At 37.4% G+C, this 20,027-nt stretch overlaps 2 protein-coding genes across 6 annotated transcripts in view; both read right to left on the reverse strand.

Annotated features, from left to right (window-relative positions):
- Window positions 1-456: 456 nt before the first annotated feature.
- Window positions 457-14,903, reverse strand: LOC102217219 (6-phosphofructo-2-kinase/fructose-2,6-bisphosphatase-like). Of its 2 annotated transcripts, none has more exons than XM_005814747.2 (14): window positions 14,672-14,903; window positions 11,959-12,084; window positions 11,100-11,196; window positions 10,748-10,814; window positions 10,398-10,472; window positions 10,254-10,310; window positions 9,448-9,569; window positions 8,635-8,842; window positions 7,392-7,538; window positions 7,138-7,242; window positions 6,225-6,354; window positions 4,924-4,986; window positions 4,729-4,793; window positions 457-3,418 (listed from the first exon to the last, which is right to left on the reverse strand). In XM_005814747.2, the coding sequence occupies exons 1-14, from the start codon at window positions 14,694-14,696 to the stop codon at window positions 3,359-3,361; spliced, it is 1,347 nt and encodes a 448-aa protein (XP_005814804.1). In that variant the 5' UTR covers window positions 14,697-14,903; the 3' UTR covers window positions 457-3,358. The 2 variants fall into 2 exon arrangements, with proteins under 2 accessions (XP_005814804.1, XP_005814803.1); XM_005814746.2 differs by lacking the exon at window positions 14,672-14,903 and adding an exon at window positions 12,753-12,933.
- A 1,184-nt stretch (window positions 14,904-16,087) lies between these two features.
- The window catches only part of LOC102218752 (neural cell adhesion molecule L1.1-like), a 48,929-nt gene continuing 44,989 nt past the window's right edge, over window positions 16,088-20,027 (reverse strand). For all 4 annotated transcript variants that reach the window (XM_023336584.1, XM_023336581.1, XM_023336567.1 and 1 more), the window contains one exon: window positions 16,088-18,698. In XM_023336584.1, coding sequence (XP_023192352.1) covers window positions 18,440-18,698 — 259 coding nt within the window. In that variant the 3' untranslated portion in view covers window positions 16,088-18,439. The remainder of the gene's footprint in view (window positions 18,699-20,027) is intronic.

A 20,027-nucleotide genomic window follows, 5' to 3' on the forward strand; every position in this document is an offset into this window, starting at 1 on the left:
TCCAAAAAAGCACCAGAGAGATGGAAAGACAGATGGCATGTCTGAGACATTTAGGAAACGTAGAAGGTCTGACGCTCACCGTGATGAACTGGGCCATGATTACTGGTTTCCAACAATACAAGGACAATTTAGAGAAATAAGATGATTTCAAGCACATCTGCTCATTTTTGAAGTGTAACTAAAACCTAAATCTACTTTATTTACTGATAAACTAAAATGGTCCTTAAGATTGTCTTTATGTTTCAGGGCAAATACTTTCATTTTTGTATAAATTTAGTTACACTTTAACGAGACCCAGCTACGTCTGAGCAGATGGTTTATAGTTTTTGATAAAGTGAACCATTTCAGTAAATGTAACACTTTAAATAAATTAGCATATTCTAATAAAACAACAATAATCTAACAAAGTGCAACGTTACCCAGGGAACCTGCTGGAACGCTCTTTAGAAAAACAAATAGTTCAGAGATGATGTTTATTCAGGCACCTGATTTTAACCAGACGGTTACAACACAGATTACACAACAAATACACTTAATGTTTCACAATGTTTCATTTTTAAAGACCTGGATTAAAAAGAATTACAGTGACAGAGATGGTCCGAGATGGTTCTGGTTAATCTGGAAACCACACAGATTAACTTTCAGTTTACATGAATGCTGCGGCAGCTTTGCAACCGTCTAAAACGGTTTTAAAAGTGCACTTGTGCAACAAAACAGATTTCCAGTAAATTAGGAAACAGTTTATGCAAATGGATGCTGTTTGTAAAGTTACTGTGAAAATTTACAGCTATAGTTTTATTTAGCCTTTCATCTGGGTGTTTATTTTTCATATATTCATTTTATTCCTACCTTAATAAATGTTAGAGTCCCAAAATAAATATTTATTTTTCCCCAACTAAATATTTAGCTATGAAATTAAATAGGAAGCTTCCTAAAAATGTTTAGGAAGCAAAACATTTTGTTCTGAACTAAATGTTTCAGTCTGAGTTCAATATAAATATTTAGCAAGCAAACCAAATACATATGCAGTTAGCTACTTAGCTAGCTACTTAGTTAGCAAAATAAACACTCAGGTTACTAAGTATTTGGTAAGCAAGTTAAATACAAAGCTTGCTTACTAAAAATTTAGTTTGACAAATAAATATTTAATATTCAAATAAATGTTTAGTTTGGAAATTAATTTAGTTAGCAAAATATATTGAATTTGGAGCTTGTGAATTAAATATGTAGTTTGGAAGTCTGACATTTATAACTGTAGGAATAACTTGGTGAAAATATGACTTTGGAAAACATCCACAGAAGCTAAACACAGAAAATTATTGCTGTTAATTGTTTTACTGTGTAACTTTAGAAACAGCACCCTAAACGCGTTGTCAGATCAAAGAGAAACACTGTCATAGTTATCATAATTTTGGCTTTCAAAGCAATAATTATGAGATAAAAAGTCAGAATTTCTTTTTAAGGTGGAAAAAATGCAGATTGTCGACCTCATCCTCCATTTCACATTTTACATGATTAGTAAAGGATGAGAGCTTGAAAAAGTAAAAATCAAAAGTAACATGGCTCATATTGTTCAAACAGTACTCAGCTATTAAAAAAATCATATATCATCACAGATACAGTTAATTCCCACAGGAATTCTTCACAAGAGTTTGTATAAAAAATGTAAATAATGAATGGAGGTACCATGTGAAGCACGGTGGTGGCAGATGGGCCTGAGGGTTTGGTAAACAGAAGGAATGTTGGATGGTGTTAAAACAGGCAGAGGCCCACATTTCCACTGGATTCAGATAATTTAACAGCTAAAAAACCCTCAGTGTAGAAAAATGAGGCTGCGACGCCATCTAGCGGCGCATGGCTGTACTGAACATGATGAGAATACTTATGCGCGGTATTATTTGCATTTTTGATGCCTTTGAGAACCTTCATAGACATCCTTCTTCCGGCTCATAATATTATGAATCAGGAAATTAATAGTTTTTAAAGGCACAGCGTAAACAAACAGAATGATTTGTCCCTTCTGGGCTACTGTAGACCTGGTGTCCTTAAAAACGAACGTCTTATCTTGAGCTAAAACTGAGCGAAGGTTATAACAAATTGTTTATGATCTGGATATTTTATGTGTAACTGAATGTCAACACATGAAGGTTTTAGGAATGTGGACGGAAAGTTTAAAGCTTCCAGCTGAGAGACTCCGCCGTGACGTCAGATAATTGGTCCTTCAGCGGCGCTTCAGGGCCTTTGTAAATAAAACAAACTATTATATTTTAGCCGAAAATACCCCCCCAAAAAACAACTTAGACATTTTTAGATTCATCTCAGAAATCTTATAGAAAAAATTTAATTTCTGAGTTTGAAAAATCGAAAATGTTTACTTCTGGACATTTCTGGACTTTCCAGCTTCGATGGGTGGCTAGCAAGGGTCTGTTAGCAGCTAGCTAGTGGTAGCCTAAACCGCAATGATGTGCGCGCGACTCAAACATATTTTGTTAAATAGCTCTGCCACGACAAATTGTAAGACCTGTGATAAATGTACTTAGGACCAACTTACCGTACATGTTTTAATGAACTGAAGACATTATAGGATGCGCTGACACCCTAGTAAACAGAATAAAATATTTTAGTGTCTTAGCTAGCAGATAAGCTACATTAGCTCAGCTAATTTAGCTAGTACTACAGTAAATATCGCTTATATTTATCTCAGTATCACGTAGAGATGGGTAGAGTACTCAAAAACTGTAATTAATCAAATAATAGTTGCAATGTACTTATATTGTTGCAGATAGGAACTCAAGAACTAGTTCTAAGCTTGTGGCTTGTTTACTGTTGTCATAGCAACTGCCTACCAACATGGCTGTCAGTTACAAAGTTCTTGGAAATGTGATGGTAGCTGAACTTAAATTCAGGTGGTGACTTTGTTTTGTTCTATACTGTGAATACGGTTTGTTAATGTCTCTGCTGAGCTGAATAATGTGCAGATGAGGGAATGAAGCCCTTTGCGTAAATCAATGAACATCACTTTTGAAATCTAAAACTACCACTAAAACATGGCGGCACGGCATCTCCTCTATTATTGCTGAAATTACAAGAGTTGAAGGAACAGCACAGGATGAAGTGATGCAGTGTGAAACAGATTAATGACTGGTGAACAGTCCTGAAGGTCGTTTTCAGTTCTTCACTTTTTAGCAGTTGTTTTCAACCTGGACCCTTCTAGATAAAGTGCACTAACAGTGGAATTAAGATGCTGTTGAAAAAACGTTCATTATCTGTAAGCTCTCAGTTTTCTAAAAACAAGGATTACATAAATTAAAATAAGACTTCTCCTCTGGACGTGACGGACGTTGAGCTGAGGCGTCCTCTAGATGTGTTCAGGTACCGTCTCCAGCGCCTCCTCCGGGTCTCTGTCCACATCCACATTCTGAGAAAAACAAACTCAAGCTGTTTGTTCAAACAATTTACCACCTACTTGAGTTGTTTGCCTCTCTACAGAGTTCTTCTGGTTTTGCCTTTTTGTTTTAGATCATCAAACACCAAAGAAAACCAAAAATCTGTTCTCAAGTCTAGGATGTCATGATTGTTTTTGCAATTTTTTTCTTTACAATCAAAATTGCTTATTTTGTGGTTCTAGTTTAGAAATATTTGATTTTTTTTTTACTCTTCTAAAACCTGCATATGTAAGAAAAAAAGATTAGAAAAAACAATTGGACGCAAACATTTTCTTTCTTAAAAAAATGTAAATAGCTTATTTTTTTACTCGCTGTATCAATAATGGACTAAAACTTAACATTCAGTAAAGCTGAGGCAGCAATGTAAAAGTCAGAAATACTGCCACCTGCAGGTGGGAGTTAGCATCACAAACCAAGTTTTGCAGGAAATTTGCAGGAAATGTAGAATTATGCCTTAGTGCAAAAAAAAAAAAATGCAGGGATTTGATATTTTTTTGTGAATTTCCCCAGCCGCAGAATCGCAGAAAGTTTTCCTCAGAGTGCCAGGCTGGCTAGGATAATATTTTTTCTCCTGAGTAAATGAAAATCTTTTGAAAACTACTCAGGTATTTCCTCAGGTGATTTTTGTTTGATTGTATTTTTTTTAAATTTTTGATGATATTAAACATTTTAGTGTGGAAACAAATCCAGTAGCTGCGTTTCCATTGACCAAATAATTGTGCAATTGAACATTTTGAGAATAAATTTGCTGAATTTGGAAAAATATCTCGTTTTTTGATTTTAAAAAAATCAGGTGTTTTTCTTTGTTTTGTTTTTTTTGGCTGAATTGAAATTTGTTTATTTTGCAAAACTGCAATGGAAGCACTTTTTTCGCCTCACACGAGTCACATGGTCAATAACCGGATGTTGCTACTGGCGTAAGCCATGAAGAAGAAGACAACAGGAAGTGGTCGGAGGAAGATGGTGAAGCACGTTTTAATGATTTATCGCGTGAACAAGCTCATTCATGTGTGATTTTAATAGTTTTTCTTATTTAAGGCGACATTGTGATTTTTTTCAACATTAGTAGCATATTGACAAAGTTTTGTGTACATTCGTCATGGAAACACAGCTGGTGTCTAAACCAGACCATTTCTTCTGGTTGCTGGCCTGTTTTTGCAGTAGTTATGTGGGACAAATGTAATATTTACTGTAAAATCATGAGTCCTTTTATCAGATCACCAAGGCAGGTCTGAAAATCTTCATCTGTTTCTGCGTGTTATCGCTGTGTAAGGGACTTTACCTCCGGCCGGTCTCTGTGTGTGTTCACGGCTTCAATGTTGAGAAACACCGACTCAACTTTACACCCTGAGAAAGGGAAACAAAACAGAAGTGGTGAAATACGTCTCAGACAAACAACAGATTCAAATCCAGAGCAGCTTGTTCTGAGGCTGATAAAACGCCCGACTTAACAGGAACAATGGCAGCAGGGACGGACCGTAGGCGACCGGCGTGAGCTTCAGGACGGTGTGCAGAGGACACTTCAGGTAGGGCAGCTCGCCTGGCACAGAAACATGAGTTACTGCATCAGAAACACATCAGCTGCGTTTCCATTAAAATGTGCACTAAACTTTGTCTATATTCTGCTAATGTCCAATAAATAATAGATTATTTATTAATGACTTTTTAATAAGTCATTAGAAATCATGGCAGCAGATGTAAACAGTTGCATCAGATATATTCAGGTATTGGAGCGATATGGGAAACCATCCTGCTCAAATATATGTGACACGTTGGCTGTGTGTTGTGTATGTATTTTCATGTTTGCATGTTAAAAGTCACATAAATTTGAACTGGATGGCTTTCCGTAGAGTAACAAGTCCCGCCTACTTGGGAGTGGCTACGTTTGTGGCATTTTGGGGAAATTGTAATCGACCATTTTCCAGAAAAGGTTTGGATTCAACATGTTGAAATGACACAGAATGTTTTAGGAACCGATGCTGAGAGCTCTGATGGACAAACCATCGTCCCTCTACCACTTCCTGTCTTTTCTTTTTCATTTCCATCAGTAATAACATCCAGATGTTGATCACGTGACTCTTGTGATGCGAAATCTTTTTTGATATGGTTAAAAATCCACCTCATCCCATCTCTAAAATTATTTATTGAAAAATGTTTCAGAATTGACGTGTTCCCATTAAAAGCTGCAGCATGTAAATTTGTTTAAAAAAATATGTTTTTTTATACATTTGTTGAAACTGTCACCATGTTATGATAGTTTGGTATAATAATCTGTGAAGAAGTTGAGCTCCTCTGGCTTCTCCCACTGCCAATTAGAAGCAACCAATCAGAGCTAGGGGGCGGGTCTTAGCTTGCTCCCTGCTACGCTGCAGCTAGCATAGCATGTTGTGAATGCTAAGCTAGTTAACATAGCCACCAATTACGGCAAATAAACAATTTTTCTGTCACAGAAAGTTGTTTCTTCACCATTAGCATATGTATCAGTGTGTACATTAGGTTGATCGACAGCGCTAAGCCCCGCCTCCTGGCTGATTGGTTGATTTTGGTTCATTTCTTCATACGCACCAACAGGTCAAGGTGGACGGTTATCTGTCTCATAAACTGCCACAACATGATGACAGATTTAACAAAAATATACAGAACATATACTTGATAAAAGTTACATACTGCAGCTTTAAACTCAATTATTTTTATAATTTTACTTTGTGCAGTTTTATGGCTAATGGAAACGCAGCTAGTGGAATATTTTTGGTAAAATAAAGATGTTTTTTTCCTCACTTGCACTCTTGTCCAGGAAGTAGGCCAGCAGACATCTCATAACCGCCTGGTGACAGATGACCAGGACGTTCTCCTGCCTCTCCAGCTCCATGATGACGGGCTCCAGACGCTGGACCAGGTCCTCGTACGACTGCAGGGCAAAGGTCAAACAGTCACCTGATCCAGGTCAGATTTACAGGGTTAAACTCACCAGTGATCAACGTTCTCATGTCTGTCAAGCTGAGAAAAAGGACTTCAGACTTTCTTTTTGTTGACATTATTGTCATTCTGTACAGGATCAGAATACAGTGAGTCAACTGGACACGTCACTGGATCGGTTTCCTTAAATAACAGTCGTATCATCACTGGCCCTGATATATAAAGGCTGTTTTGATCGGCAGTAAATGTTTTGGAATATGAAATTATTAAAATCAGAATTTATTAAAACAAACCGTTGACATTAATAGATTTTAAATTCTATAGAGACTAATCTACAAATTTGTAGAGTAGATGTGAAACTAATATTTCTCCCCCATTTTTTCTGTTTTAATGTTTCCTTTCTTCCGTTTTATTTTTTCATTTTTTCTCTATTTTCTTCTCTTTTGTTTTTCTCTTTTCCTTTTTTCCACTTGAACTCTCTCTTTATACCTTGACGACTCGGATCCTTCACTACTTGCAGAAACTAATTAAGTTACAAACGAAGAGAGTTTTTCGTGGACAGGCTGATTATTACTCGTACTTTGTGGAAGCGTCTGAATTATTTTTTAAACCCTGATTATCTCAAATGTCACAGATCTTTTTCCTTCCTTTTAACTCTTCCAGCATCAGTTGCTTCTCTGTCTTTCCTGCTGGCGTTAACACAAACTTCTTTACTCTGGATTTGTGAATAATCTGGGAGACGTTTTGGGCTTGCCGTAGTTTTTTTCAGACTCACCTCTCCTTTGGGGTACCGGTACCGATATTTGTCCTGATCCCTCAGAGCGAACTCCTCTGGGTAATGCTCCTGAATCTCCTCATAAGTCATTTCCTCACAAACTCCCTGATCAGAGAATGAAAACATGAATGTGTTCTGCTGGGTAAATGGTATTTCCATGTGAGGTTATCATGTAACGAGGAGAAGCCGTTGGAATCACATCAGAGTTTGAACCATGCTTATGAAATGTGGCGGCGGGTCGGTTTGTGGCTCACAGCGTCGATCTCGTTGAGGGCCTTCCACTGCTCATACTGGACCTGCAGCGCCTCGGCGGTCTGGATGGTTCTCTTCATGTGGTTCGTCCAAACCTTCAGGTCCCTGATGCTCTGCCCGCGCATGTAGGCGCCCAGCGCGGCGGCAAACTGAGAGCAGTGAGACGCAGGAACTAAAACTAAACTTTTAATTTAGCAACTAAATATTTCTCTTCCTAGCTAAATATGCATCTAGTTACTAAAAATGTATTTTCTCAATTAAATATTTAGTCTGGAGCTACATAATTACTTGGTAAGCTAAATATTTAGCTTACCAATAATATAAATATTTAGTTTAGCAATTAAATATTAAGCTTCCTAGCTAAGTTAGCTAAGTATTTAGCTAAATATTTCAGTTTTTCAAACTAAAATTGAGTTGATAAACTAAGTATCTAGTTTGAAGCTACATAATTAGTTGGTAAACTAACTATTGAACTTCTTAGCTAATTTTTTATTTACCAACTACAAATTTGGTTGGAATACTAACTATTTCGTATGGAGGTACATAATTAATTGGTAAGTTAAATATTTACATTGTAAATTAAATATTTAGTTCCTAATATTTAGTTGCTGAACTAAATATTAGCTTAGGAACTAAATATTTACATTCACAGCTAAATATTCAGTTAAATATTTATTTATAAAATGAAAATGTAGCTGGTAAACTAAATATTTAGTTTTTAAATACTAACTAAGTATTTAGTTAAATATCTATTTAACAACTCAGAATTGTGTTGGTAAACTAAACATTTAGTTTGGAGCTACATATTTAGTTGTTTATCAACTACATATCTTGTTAGGTAAATATTTTTTATTTATTTGAACCTTTACATCTGATTCTATTCTATTCTATTCTATTCTATTCTATTCTATTCTATTCTATTCTATATGATAATTTTAAGAGCTCTTATCAGTGTTCTTCCTGCATGTGCTGTTATATTGATTATTGATGGATATCTGTTTGAGTTGTTTTGCTATCTGAGTGATTTTGTTATCGCTGGACTTTGCTCTGCAGTGAAACTAGGAGTGCTGCAGCAGCAGCAGCAGCAGCTGCTGCTGCAAACATAAACATCAGCACCCAGCACTCTGCATGACAGGATTCACCTTTGACCTGAGCTTTCGTCTCAAACTGATCATCTTAAACTTAGACTCTGGTTCTGTTTTGTTTGGTAAAATGTTCAGTAGCACGATGCACCGCTGGCCTGACCTTTGCCCCCCGGTGGGACAGGCCGGAGTCTCCCCCGATGCGCCCCACCAGGTTGAGCTCGCTCTCGCCGTGCCGGGACAGGTAGATGGATCTGGGCGCGACGTGGATGTTCATGAGGTAGTAGACGATCCGGCTCTGAATGTGGTCCTGGACCCGGTTCACCAGGTACCGGCTGCCCACGTTGAAGATTTTAATGTACGATAAACTCCTGCAGAGAAACGGGGAGACCAGCAGTAACTAAACGCATGAAGCTCGTTTATGTCATTTAGCCTTTAATATGGAGTGCCATTAGTGAAGATACAGTAAAACATTAACATCTATAATTTAGATTATTTAGCATCAGAGAAAAAAAATGGGGTTAATTTTTTTAACTAATATTTTTACATTATTCATTAATCTTAAATGTTTAAACTAAATATTTAATTGGCAAACTACATATATAGTTTACAACTAACTAAATATTTAGCTCCAAACTAAATATAATATAAACTACATATCTATTTATTGTACAGCTTTATATTTAGCTCGTTAAATATTCAGTTTGCAAATTTAGTTTACCAGCTAAATATTTAGCTGCTAACTAACCTAAATGTTTTGTTAGTAAGCTAAATATTTAGCATCTAAATGTTAAGCTTCAATTAATATTTATTGAAACTATTATTATGAATATTTGTCCTCTAAATATTTAGGCGTTACAAATTTAGCTTCAAGCTACTTAAGGAGCTGAATATTTAGCCTGATGCTGTATATTTAGTTAGCGGTATCGGTATCGGTATCAGTATCAGTATCGGTATCAGTATCGGTATTGGTTACCGGTCTTTGCTGTCGTCCAGGGGAACGTAGGTCATCTTGTAACACTCGATCCTCTTCAGGAAATCTGCAACAGCTTCTTCTTTGTCACAGTCTACGTAGTCGGGACTCGAAAGCTTCACTTGCTGTTTACCAACAGAAAACAACGACTTTAGTGTGTGAGGCCAGCCGGTAAGTAAATAATCAGTTCATCACATCACAAATTAAAATTAGCTCCATAAGTTTCAATCTGAAGATTAATATTTTTGCTTACAAACTTCATAATCTATTTTATTTAGGGTTTTGGTTGTCTGTGGTTTTTATTCTCTTTTTCATTTTTGCTTGTGTTTTAATTTGGATATTAAAACAAAATTAAGCTTTACTACTCTTTATTATGACATTAATACTATTTTACTTGAAAATGGGAGCGGACATTTATAGCATCTTTTAACTATTGTGAAAAATGTATAATTCTGATTTTTATCACCTTGATAAATTCAAATTAATAACATGAAATAAAAAACAAATCTGCTTTTACTATTCACTGATTGTTCAACAAGAGCATCAGTGAATATCAGGAAATTCAAAAATATGATTAAATGCAGTTACTGTGTGCAGTTCAGTGAAATAAATCACGTTTCTTTAAGGAAGGCTTATTTCAGATTATCATGGGTTTCCAGAATAAACACTGTCATGCATTCAAATCCACAGAATTACATAAAAAACTAATAATGTTTTTTAGTCATTATCACAACATTACCACCAGTTATGCTAAAAAAACAACAATATTATCGTTTATCGCTGTAAAATCTTACATCACAGTAACTTACTTTAATATTTTCAGCAATGATTTCGGGATCGTCGCATATCGACTCCACAAAGAAAACCTGAACCAGGGAGACGATGGAAACTGTAGCTCGATGTTTCTGACAGATTTCTACGTTTTACAGCAGGAAAGCAAATTAAAAACCAACTTTGTAACCATTTTCTTTGCTGAAGTTGAGGATGACCTCTCTGCGCTCCGGCGTCGTGTTGGTGGCATCGAAAACCTGGCAGAACAAAATCAGGACTTTTACCAATAATAAATATGACTTTAACTACGTGTAAATGTTTTCAAGCTCAACATTAATAAACATTTACAAAACATTTATCATCCATTAACCAGAAGAATGTCTGATTCAATTATTTGGGTAATTTAAACTAATTAAAAATCTTAGGATGGATGGATCAGTTTCAGGTGAACTTCCTCCATATTTGCATCCTGTCTCTTTAAATCACTCCTGTTTCAAGCTGCAGTTTTGGATAACCTTTGACCTTTACTCACCGCGACCTGACCTTGGTCTCTGGTCAGGTAGTCACACACATCCTGCAGGGCCGTGTTCACACAGGCGCTGCAAGTAAACAAAACATTCAAAACAACACAAAAACATTACAAAATAAAATAAAGACACATAAAAAATATTTTAAAACCATAAAAAACAATATAAAAACATTAAGAAATAAAATAAAGAAATTAAATATAGATTAAATATCATGAAATTTCAGGCCACTGATAAATGTTTCAGTAACCGGTGGGATTTTCAGCTGAATCGTCCCAAACTGAAGATTTTATTAAATGAGATGATAATCTTAGGAGTAATATTTTCTTGAACTGTTTTCTGCCTTAAGGCTCGTACTTGCGTATCTTCATGGCTTCTGCGTTGTCGGGTTTAAAAAACTCGTAGCTGTTGTAGGAGCGGGTTGCTTCTCTTCTGTACTGCCCAACATTAAACACTAAAAAAGCAAAAAACAATAAAGTTACACGAGGATTTTAATGTTTAAAATGTTTAGACATCTTAATTTCAGAATCTGTAATCAATTAATTGCTCTTGAATTGAAAACAATATCGACACAAGAAGTACAATTCAAAAACCATTTATGCTGCTAAATTATTCAATAAAGAAAAGTTAGAAAAACCTCAAAAATTCACAAGAAGAAAAACTAAATTAGATTAATATCAAAAATTTTCTATAAAACATTTCTAAGCTTCATAAGTTGAAGATATGCATAAAAAAACCTTTTTAGGTTACTTTCAGAAATTTTCTAGAAAAAAATCAAAAATTTCTGATTTAAAAAAATCTAAAATTTCCAAGAAAAACCTCAGACTTTCAGATTAATCTTACAAATTTTCTAGGAAGAAAACAGGCAAAAAATGTTCAGTTCTAAAAGTTGAAATTTCCAACAAGACACTTCAGTTTCAGAAGTCAAATATTTGCAAGAAAAGACTCAAACATTTTTAGATTAATTTCAGAAAGTTTGGAAAAACATTTGGAAACCCTAAAAGTTTAACATTTTCAACGTTTGAAATTCAGAAAATTTCCAAAAACTTGAAAATTAGCTCTTTCTGCCAGCTGTAATCCAGACAAATGACAGACATCAGGGGTCAAAAGTAATAATTAAGGAAAATGGGTTTTCAGTGGCTGAAGGAAAACGCTACAGCAACGCTGAAGGTAGTAAGATGTAAACCCAGTTGGACCCCAGGCAGCCAGCCAGTACCTTTGGTCGACACCCCGATCCAGTTCAGGTACCTGGTCAGCTTCTTGGAGATGTAGGTTTTGCCCCGAGCCGGCAGGCCGACCATCACTATCATGGTCGGGGAATTGGTGAACTGGGGAACCGAAGCTGAAACACAACCAGAGAGGAAGATTTTTTATTGAGCCCAAAGGGAAATTAAACAAAGAGTTCAGGGGTTGAAGGTCATCCAGCTGCCAACAATTTCACATTATGATTGATGGCCTGCTGTGAATGCTAGGCTAGCTAGCATGGCCTATTCAGAATGCCAGGCTAGCTAGCATGGCCTGCTGTGAATGCTAAGGCTAATTAGCATAGCCACTTATGACGGTGAGTTGTTTCTCCGCCATTAGCTCATTTAGCAGCGAGTATATGAGGATGACTGGCAGCGCTAAGCCCCGCCTCCCGGCTCTGATTGGTTGTTTTTGAAGCGTTTCTTCAGGCAGCTGTAGCAGCTCAGGGAGGAGGAGATCGATCTTTTCACAGATTATCTGTCTCATGTTAAACTATCTTCACATGGTGACAGCTTGAATAAACATGTAAAAACATGAATTTATTTTGCCAAAGTTACAAACTGCAGCTTTAATATCGGATCAGAACACAATGACCCCCGTGACCCTTTGGGGTGAACGGCCTCCAGGTCTTCTCCATGTTTCCAAAATAAGAAAACATCCAAACTCAGAGTCATTAAGCACAGCTTCAAGTCTCACACTCCTCAAAAACAGAAGCACAGAAACCCACACCGGGTCAGAACCAGAACCGCTGGTCTGTCTACTCACAGCCTCTGCGTTTGCTCAGTCTGCTTCCCATCCAGGGAACCCAGGTTTTCTCCAGGGGGGTTCTGGTGAGCGTCGCTTGGTTCTGGGACATGACTCCGCTGTGTGTGTGTGTGTGTGTGTGTGTGTGTGCGTCTTGATGTCGTCTCAGAGTCGGTGTGTGTTTGACAGCAGGGAGCTTCCCAGTTAAACGTGCAGTTTGAACTTTCTCACAATGTGGGAGGAGCTACCTGTTTGCTTCGTTGTGATTGGTCGGTTCGTCTGTTTGTCACAGAATAACGTCCAGTCAGCACAAAGCTACACTTTGACCTGGAATACAGGAAGTTCTGTGGGAATCCTGATGGGCCGACAGCAGGAAGCTCCACGTGCTTTTTGAAAATAAGGCTGAATCGATCAATCGTGACTAATTGATTATTGAAATAACCACCAACTAACCCAGTAATCGATTAATCGTTGACAGACTCAGAAAAAAGGCCATTTGCTGGAAGAATAACACACTTTGTGGAGTAATTCAGCCAAAACTGTACATAAAATATAATATTCTTACTGGGATCCAAATACAGAAACTAATCTAGTAACATAACACAGATGAGCAGAAAAGCTGTTTGACTGTTTCTGTGACTCTGAATAATTGCAGTGTTTGTCTCTTTTCTCCAACATTTCCGTGGGGAATAATAATCCTTCTTTCAAACACTGTGAGAGAAAAAATTATTCAAAGAGACAAGAAACGTCAATACTTACATGTGGAGGAACCAAATGTCAAAGTGGAAAATCACTGGGATTTGCTAACTGCTGTTGTCAGAGACCAGGCTAATCGCTATTAGTGTTTTTCTCTAGATAAAAGCCAAAGAAACATTTTTAAATCAATGTGGCCTGTCCACTTTGATGGCAGAATCAATCTTTCATTTATGTAGACAAAATCTTCCCTGGCAAATGAAAACAACCAGCTCCTGTATACGGTACACCTGAAATGCCGAAAACCAAAAGGTGCCAAGAAAACTACGAGGTGCCATGACACTTAAAAATTACCCGCAATAATTTGGGTTATTTAGCCTTTAATAAAAGAAAAAAAATAGGGATTAATTTTTCACAATGTTGGTCATCCATATAAATATTTAGTTAGCAAGCTAAATATTTATCCTCAAGTTAAATAGCTCTGAGCTACATATTGAGCTTCAAACTAATTATTTCGCTTGCTAACAAAAAATTTTCAAGCTACATAATTAGCTTCAAAACAAAAATTCACTTAGCTTGACAAACAGTTAACTAAATATATAGCTCAGAGCTATTTAGTTTGGAGCTAAATATTTTAATTGGACTTGTTGGAAACTGAGTGAATAACATGATGAAAACTTTACACTCGTTAGAAAACTCTTTAGACTTTTTTCTGGGATCAGTTCTAACGGAGGCGTTTTTGTTTTACCAGAAGATTCTTCCCAGTAGAACAAATCAAAATGCCAAACAATAACTTTTGTGTTGCAGCTTCATCTTTTTTCTTCTTCTTCTCCTCTGAGGATTTTAAAGCGGCTTGTTGTTGTTCCTCCATGTGGGGGCGGCGCGGCGGCGCGGCGCGGAGCGCGGCGCGGCGCGGGACGGCGCGGGGCGGGGCGTCTTGTTTATCGGCTCACATGACGCTGAAGCCCCGCGATAACCTTACAATGACTCTTCCTTCATGATGACATCAGACCCCTGGACTGTCACCACGCGCGAGCCGCGGGTTGTTCCGGTGAAACAGCTCGAGACTCCAACCAAAATAATAAACAAAGAAAGACCCGAGCATCTTCAGCTCAATAGTGGATCTTTGATCAGTTTGAGTCACAAGGTCGCGCGCGGAGGATTTCACCTCTCGAATGAATAAATGAATGAATGAATGAATGAAAACAGCCTGAGCGGGAACCACGCAGCAGGTCGGCGCTGATTACCGTGCGGACGCTGGAAGCGGAGCATCCTTCCCGGGTCTCGGTTCCGTCCTGCGGAGCCTCGGAACACGGAGCGCCGTCAGTTATGACACCATGTGTGCACCAAGCATGAACGCTGGCCGTGGGCCCGCCCACTCCACGGCCACGGAAGCAGCGACCCGGCCGATGATTGACTATCCTACCGGAATATCCTCCTCCTCCTGCGGTGCTTCCAGACTGAAACCTCCAGACTTCACCTCCTCCACCAGGGAGCCGCGTCATGTGAGCATCACGTCCCACTGCGACGGCGGGAATAATAAATAAAAAGAATAACTTTCTGCCTAAAACCCCTCAAATTTGGAGATTAATCTCAGAAATTTTCTAGAAAACACTTAGAAATTTCAGTTTCAACAATCCAACATTTGCAAGAAAAGAGAAATTTTGAGATTAATGTTAATAAAAAAAAACACTGAAATTTTTGAGTTCAAAAAGTCAAAATGTGCAGGGAATAAAACTCTATTTTTGACAAATTTTCTAGACAAATCAAAGATTTCTGAGTATAAAATGGAAATAAACAGAATTTTTTAGAATAATCAGACATTTTCTAGAAAACAGAAAATTTCTGGGCTTCAAATGTCAACATTTTGCAAAAACATAAAACAATTAGATAAATGTTTTCTAAAAAAAAAAACATTGAAATTTTTGTTTTCCATTAGATAAAAAATTTTGGGGGAAAAAATCTTAAATTTTGAGATTAATATTAGAAATTTTCTAGAACAATCAAATATTTCTGATTATGAAATGTAAGTAAATTTGTGGGAAAGAATTTAGAAATTTCAGTTCCAAAAGTCAAAAATTTTAAGAAAAAAAATTCACACATTTTGAGATTGATCTCAGAAAATCTTGAAAAATTTCTGAACACAAAAAAAAACCATTTAAAAACCCCAGAACTTTCAAGAATATTCTTGAAAGTTCTAAAACCCCGTAAAGATTTCTTCGTATGCAGCGTCAAAAAATTGTGAGAAAAAACAAAAATTTTGAGATTAATCTCGGAAATTTTCTAAGTTTTCTGAGTATGAAGCATAAATACATTTGCAGGAGAAATAACTCATAACGTTTTAGATTAACCGGAGAAATATTCTAGAAAAATCTCAGAAATGTCTCAAGTTCCAGTAATCAAAAATTTGCAAAGAAAAAACTAAAAAAATTTTTAGATTCATCTAAGAAATGTTCTACAAATCTTGAAAATTTCTGAGTTTGAAAAGTCATGCAGGAAAATAATCAAAGACTTTTAGATCAATCTCAGAAATAAAAAAAGAGGAAATTTTCTAAAGTTGAAAATGTTCAATTATTTTTTTTTCTAGAGCGTTTTGCCATAAATTTCCTCCTGTTTCCGTCTGTAATGGCGGCGCCGTACGCAAACAGAACCCAGAGCCGTTGTTCAGTAAATGCGTTGCCATGTTTATTATTCGGTGACAGTCTGAGGTTAGTTGCCAGCTTACATACAGCGCACAATGCAACAAGCTAGTTAGTTAGCACATCTCAGTATTGCAGCGATTTTTCCTCCTGCCGTCAAATTTCCTCTCCGTCCGGTCCGGTCCGGTCCGAGTCCCGCCGAGGGTTCCCGGTTCCGGCTGGTTCTGGATGGAACCAGGAGAGCCGGAACATCTGAGCTGCTTCATCACAAAACATCTGCAAACCTCAGGGACTTAAATCCGTTAAAAACTCTCTGCTCCGGTACCAACGGCAGCGCAGGGCCATCGGAGAAAGGAAAAGAAAGGAGTAAATTTCTGTCAAAAAATCTCAGAAAGTTTCTATAAAAACAAACAAAAGACTAAAATTTACAACTTATGAAACTCAGAAATTTCCCCTAAAAATTTCAGAAAAAGCAAGGAAATTTGTGAGCTCCAAAAAACCTGATGGAAAATAAAATTGAGATTAATCTCAGACATTTTCTAGAAATTTTTATTCTCAGTTTCAAACAGTGAAAACTTTGGACATTTGAAACTCAGAAATTTTCTTGTTTTTTTTCTCTAGATTTTTCTAAGATTAATCTCAAAATTTCTCAGTTTTTTCTATCAAGTTTTTGATTTTTCAAACTCAGAAATTTCTGCTTTTCTCAAAACTTTCTGAGAGTAATTCAAAATTTTACATTTGTTTTTGACTTCTCAAAGTAAGACATTTTCTTGTTTCTTCTCAAATTTTGTAGTTTTTTGTAAACACTTTTTGACTCAAAGATTTGAGATTAATCTCAAAATTTCTGAGATTTTTTGGCAGACATTTACTCCATTTTTCTACGTCCGGCGCCATTTGAACGTCACGTTTAATAATCTGTATTTCTGCTGCGTCTCTAAGCTCTACAGGAAACAGGAAGAGGGTTGAATCTCCTAATTTTCTTCTCTACAGGATCTGGAGCTACTGAGTGACACGAGGGGAAAGGTCAGCAGCAGACAGTGGGTGGGAGGTCTGGACGTTACAAACGCTCAAAATCAAACACGTCAATAGATAATAAAAACAATTTGGTCATTTTATAAAACAAGCTGTATAAAGTAACAAAAAGAGACAATCTTAAGGTTTTATTTACATTCAGAGAAGGAAAACGTGAGATTCTCTTTCTGCCTGCATAATAATTTTCCCGCCTCTGCATAGGAAGCTGCGAGCTTTTTGCAACTAAAAATCACTGCAGTCACTTAAAACTGGCGCCATCTGGTGGCCAAAGGGACTAACTACCTTTTATTACAGTTCGGTTAAACTTTTCCCTTTAAAAACTGAGGCACGCTGAAAATGTGTGAAATTGAACATTATATTGTGGGATTTATACTTTATTCTGATTACATGGTTTAGTCGCGCACTGAAGCTGCACAGAGAAGCAGAGGTTAGTACCGATTTATCCTCTCAAAACCAAAGTGTGCATCGTTCCCAGTTCGCTCATGAAGAAATTTAAATGTTTATATAAAAAAAGTGACGATGTTTGAGTAAAAATGGATGAAAAAACGGAATGAGGCTGAAATATTCATGGGAAATTCAGCTAAATGCGAATATTTGTCCTGTAATGCTCCCAGCTGCGCCAGTTTTCGCTTTTTAACGGTGAAGGAGAAATTTGAAGCCGTTATAATATTGTGACAGAGCGATAATAATATGATTCTGTGAGCTCAACAGTACAAAGCTGCTAACTCCAAGCTTTACAGCAACGGTTAAAAATACGGCAGTGAAGATTCACTGCAAAAACACAAAATAATACCAAGTGTTCATAGTCCAGTTGTAGTGCAAATAGATTAATACACTTTAATTAAGACAAAACTAACATGAAAATAACTTATCAGCAAGATTTGAAGCTTATTTTAACTAAGTAATTCCTTAATATGAAAAAATACTGGTTCAATTTACCTGGAACTAGAACTTTTTCATCATTATTAAGGAATTATGTACTTAAAATAAGTTTCTAATCTTGCTGATAAGATGATTTTAAATTAGTTTTGTCTCAGTGTATTAATTTATCTGCACTACAAACTGGACTATAAACTCTTGGTATTATTTTGTGTTTTTGCAGAGTTGGACAGTAAAGAGTAACTCACTGCAGAATCAGACAGTGGAATGAATTTAATAAAGATATATTTGTTTCTCTAAAGGAGCCAAATTTGTCAATTTTTCTTACAGTTAGCAGTTTTGCATCAAAAGCTGTAAACATGGAGAGTAAAACTTCCTGTGGATGTCGGAACCAGGAAGTGGAATCGGGTCCGTCTCTGCCGTTCTGCTGCAGGCATGCACGTGTAGGCGGTTCTGGTTCTGGATCTAGCTGGGCCGGTTCAGGATGCCGGACATGGAGGGAGCGAAGGGCGGCGGCGGCGCCGGGTTGAGCGGGGAGGCCGGGCCGGAGCTGCCAGGCGGCGCGGCGGCGGCGGAGCGGCCGCTGTACTGGCCGATGAAGGAGCCGTCCTCGTTGAACTGGATGTCCACGCTGTCCCCGTACTCGGCCAGCGAGTCCTCGCTCCCCAGCTTGCTGTCGTCGCACAGGGACCGCTGGCTGTCCGAGCGCTTCTCGTCTCCGTCGCTGCGGGGAAGCAGAGCGGGAACAGAGGTTGGTGACGGCGGCGTTAGAAAAATATTTCCCTGTCAACTTTTTCACATTTTGTCACGACCACAAACTTCTAGTTTTACTTTATTTGCTGTTCTGTGGGACAGAAAGTAATGGAAACAGCTAAAGCAAAGGAAATTAATGAATTATTTACATATGTTTTGTGTTTTTACAAATGTAAATCTGAAAAGTGCGGTGTGCATATGTGTTTAGCCCTCAATACTTTTTAGGACCATCTTTTATTGAGGTTAGAGCTGCAGTTCTCTATCAACTTTGCAAGTTATGTTCAGTCGCCTTAATCAACTCCAGTCCAGTTTAGAAAGTCCAGTTTGTTTGGGGTGGTGTGAACGCTAAGCTAACTCTGGTCCGTCTACAAACCTCCATCTGGGTTTGGTTGAAGTGAACTCTGGTTCGGTTTGAATGCACATGTGAACCCCAAGCAGACCAGAGACCGCTCCAATAGCAGGAAGTGGACTACAACGTGGGGCATTCTGGGTAAAAACGACCAAAACTAACATGTTAACCTAGCGGTAGCAGGAGAAATGGCTTGTGGTCTTTAGCCAAAAACCACCAGACCTTTTGACCTCTAAACCTTATGGCTTTAGAGGTCATAAGGTGGCTGACCTCCAGAGCAGTTCACTGCACTGGATTTTATTGAGGGGTTTTGGAGTGAAGGGGGTTTGCTGCTGAAAATGTGATATATAAATAAAATTACTTTTATCTTTGTATCCAAATGCGTGTCAGACATTTCAGATTTTCATTTGTAAAATATTTTGGCTCCACTTTGTCTATTGTACAAAATCAAAAGAAAACACAACAAGTTTGTGGCTTTGATGCATCAAAATGTTAGAAAGGTCAGGAGGTGTGAATATTTTGTAAACGGATCGTAATAATCTGCTATAATCTTTGGAACATAAAGGGATGGAGAACAAAAAGCCAGAAAAAGCTTTAATACAAACAGAAATAAGACGCCGGCTTTAAAGGCTGCAGCAGCTCAGAAAGTCGTTTCTAGTCTGAGACAAATGATTCTGCAGCAACACAAATGTTGGGTTTTTCAAACTTTATGGGTTCTGTGGGACCAGAAGAACCCACTGGGTCAGAACCGCTGGTTTAGTTATAAAACTCTAATTTCTAATAACCCACAGGATGCAGATTGTGAAGCTACACAAACATTTACAGCAATAATGTCTTGTGACAATTAGCCAGTCAGAAAAAAGGATTTTAGTCATATTTTCACCATGTCATTCATTCATTCATTCATTCATATTATAAGTGTCACAGTTCCAAACTATTTTTTATTTCCAA

This window comes from Xiphophorus maculatus, chromosome 1 (genome assembly GCF_002775205.1).
Source record: "Xiphophorus maculatus strain JP 163 A chromosome 1, X_maculatus-5.0-male, whole genome shotgun sequence".
Classification (NCBI taxonomy): Eukaryota; Metazoa; Chordata; class Actinopteri; order Cyprinodontiformes; family Poeciliidae; genus Xiphophorus; species Xiphophorus maculatus.

Coding starts and splice junctions, on each gene's coding strand:
- LOC102217219 (XM_005814746.2), bottom strand. CDS start 12,843: ATGTCCCAGAACCAAGCGACGCTCACCAGAACCCCCCTGGAGAAAACC. Junction 9,570..10,253: donor TCATTGCTGAAAATATTAAA/GTAAGTTACTGT, acceptor GTTGGTAAACAG/CAAGTGAAGCTTTCGAGTCC. Junction 4,794..4,923: donor GCTCACGCCGGTCGCCTACG/GTCCGTCCCTGC, acceptor TCCCTTTCTCAG/GGTGTAAAGTTGAGTCGGTG.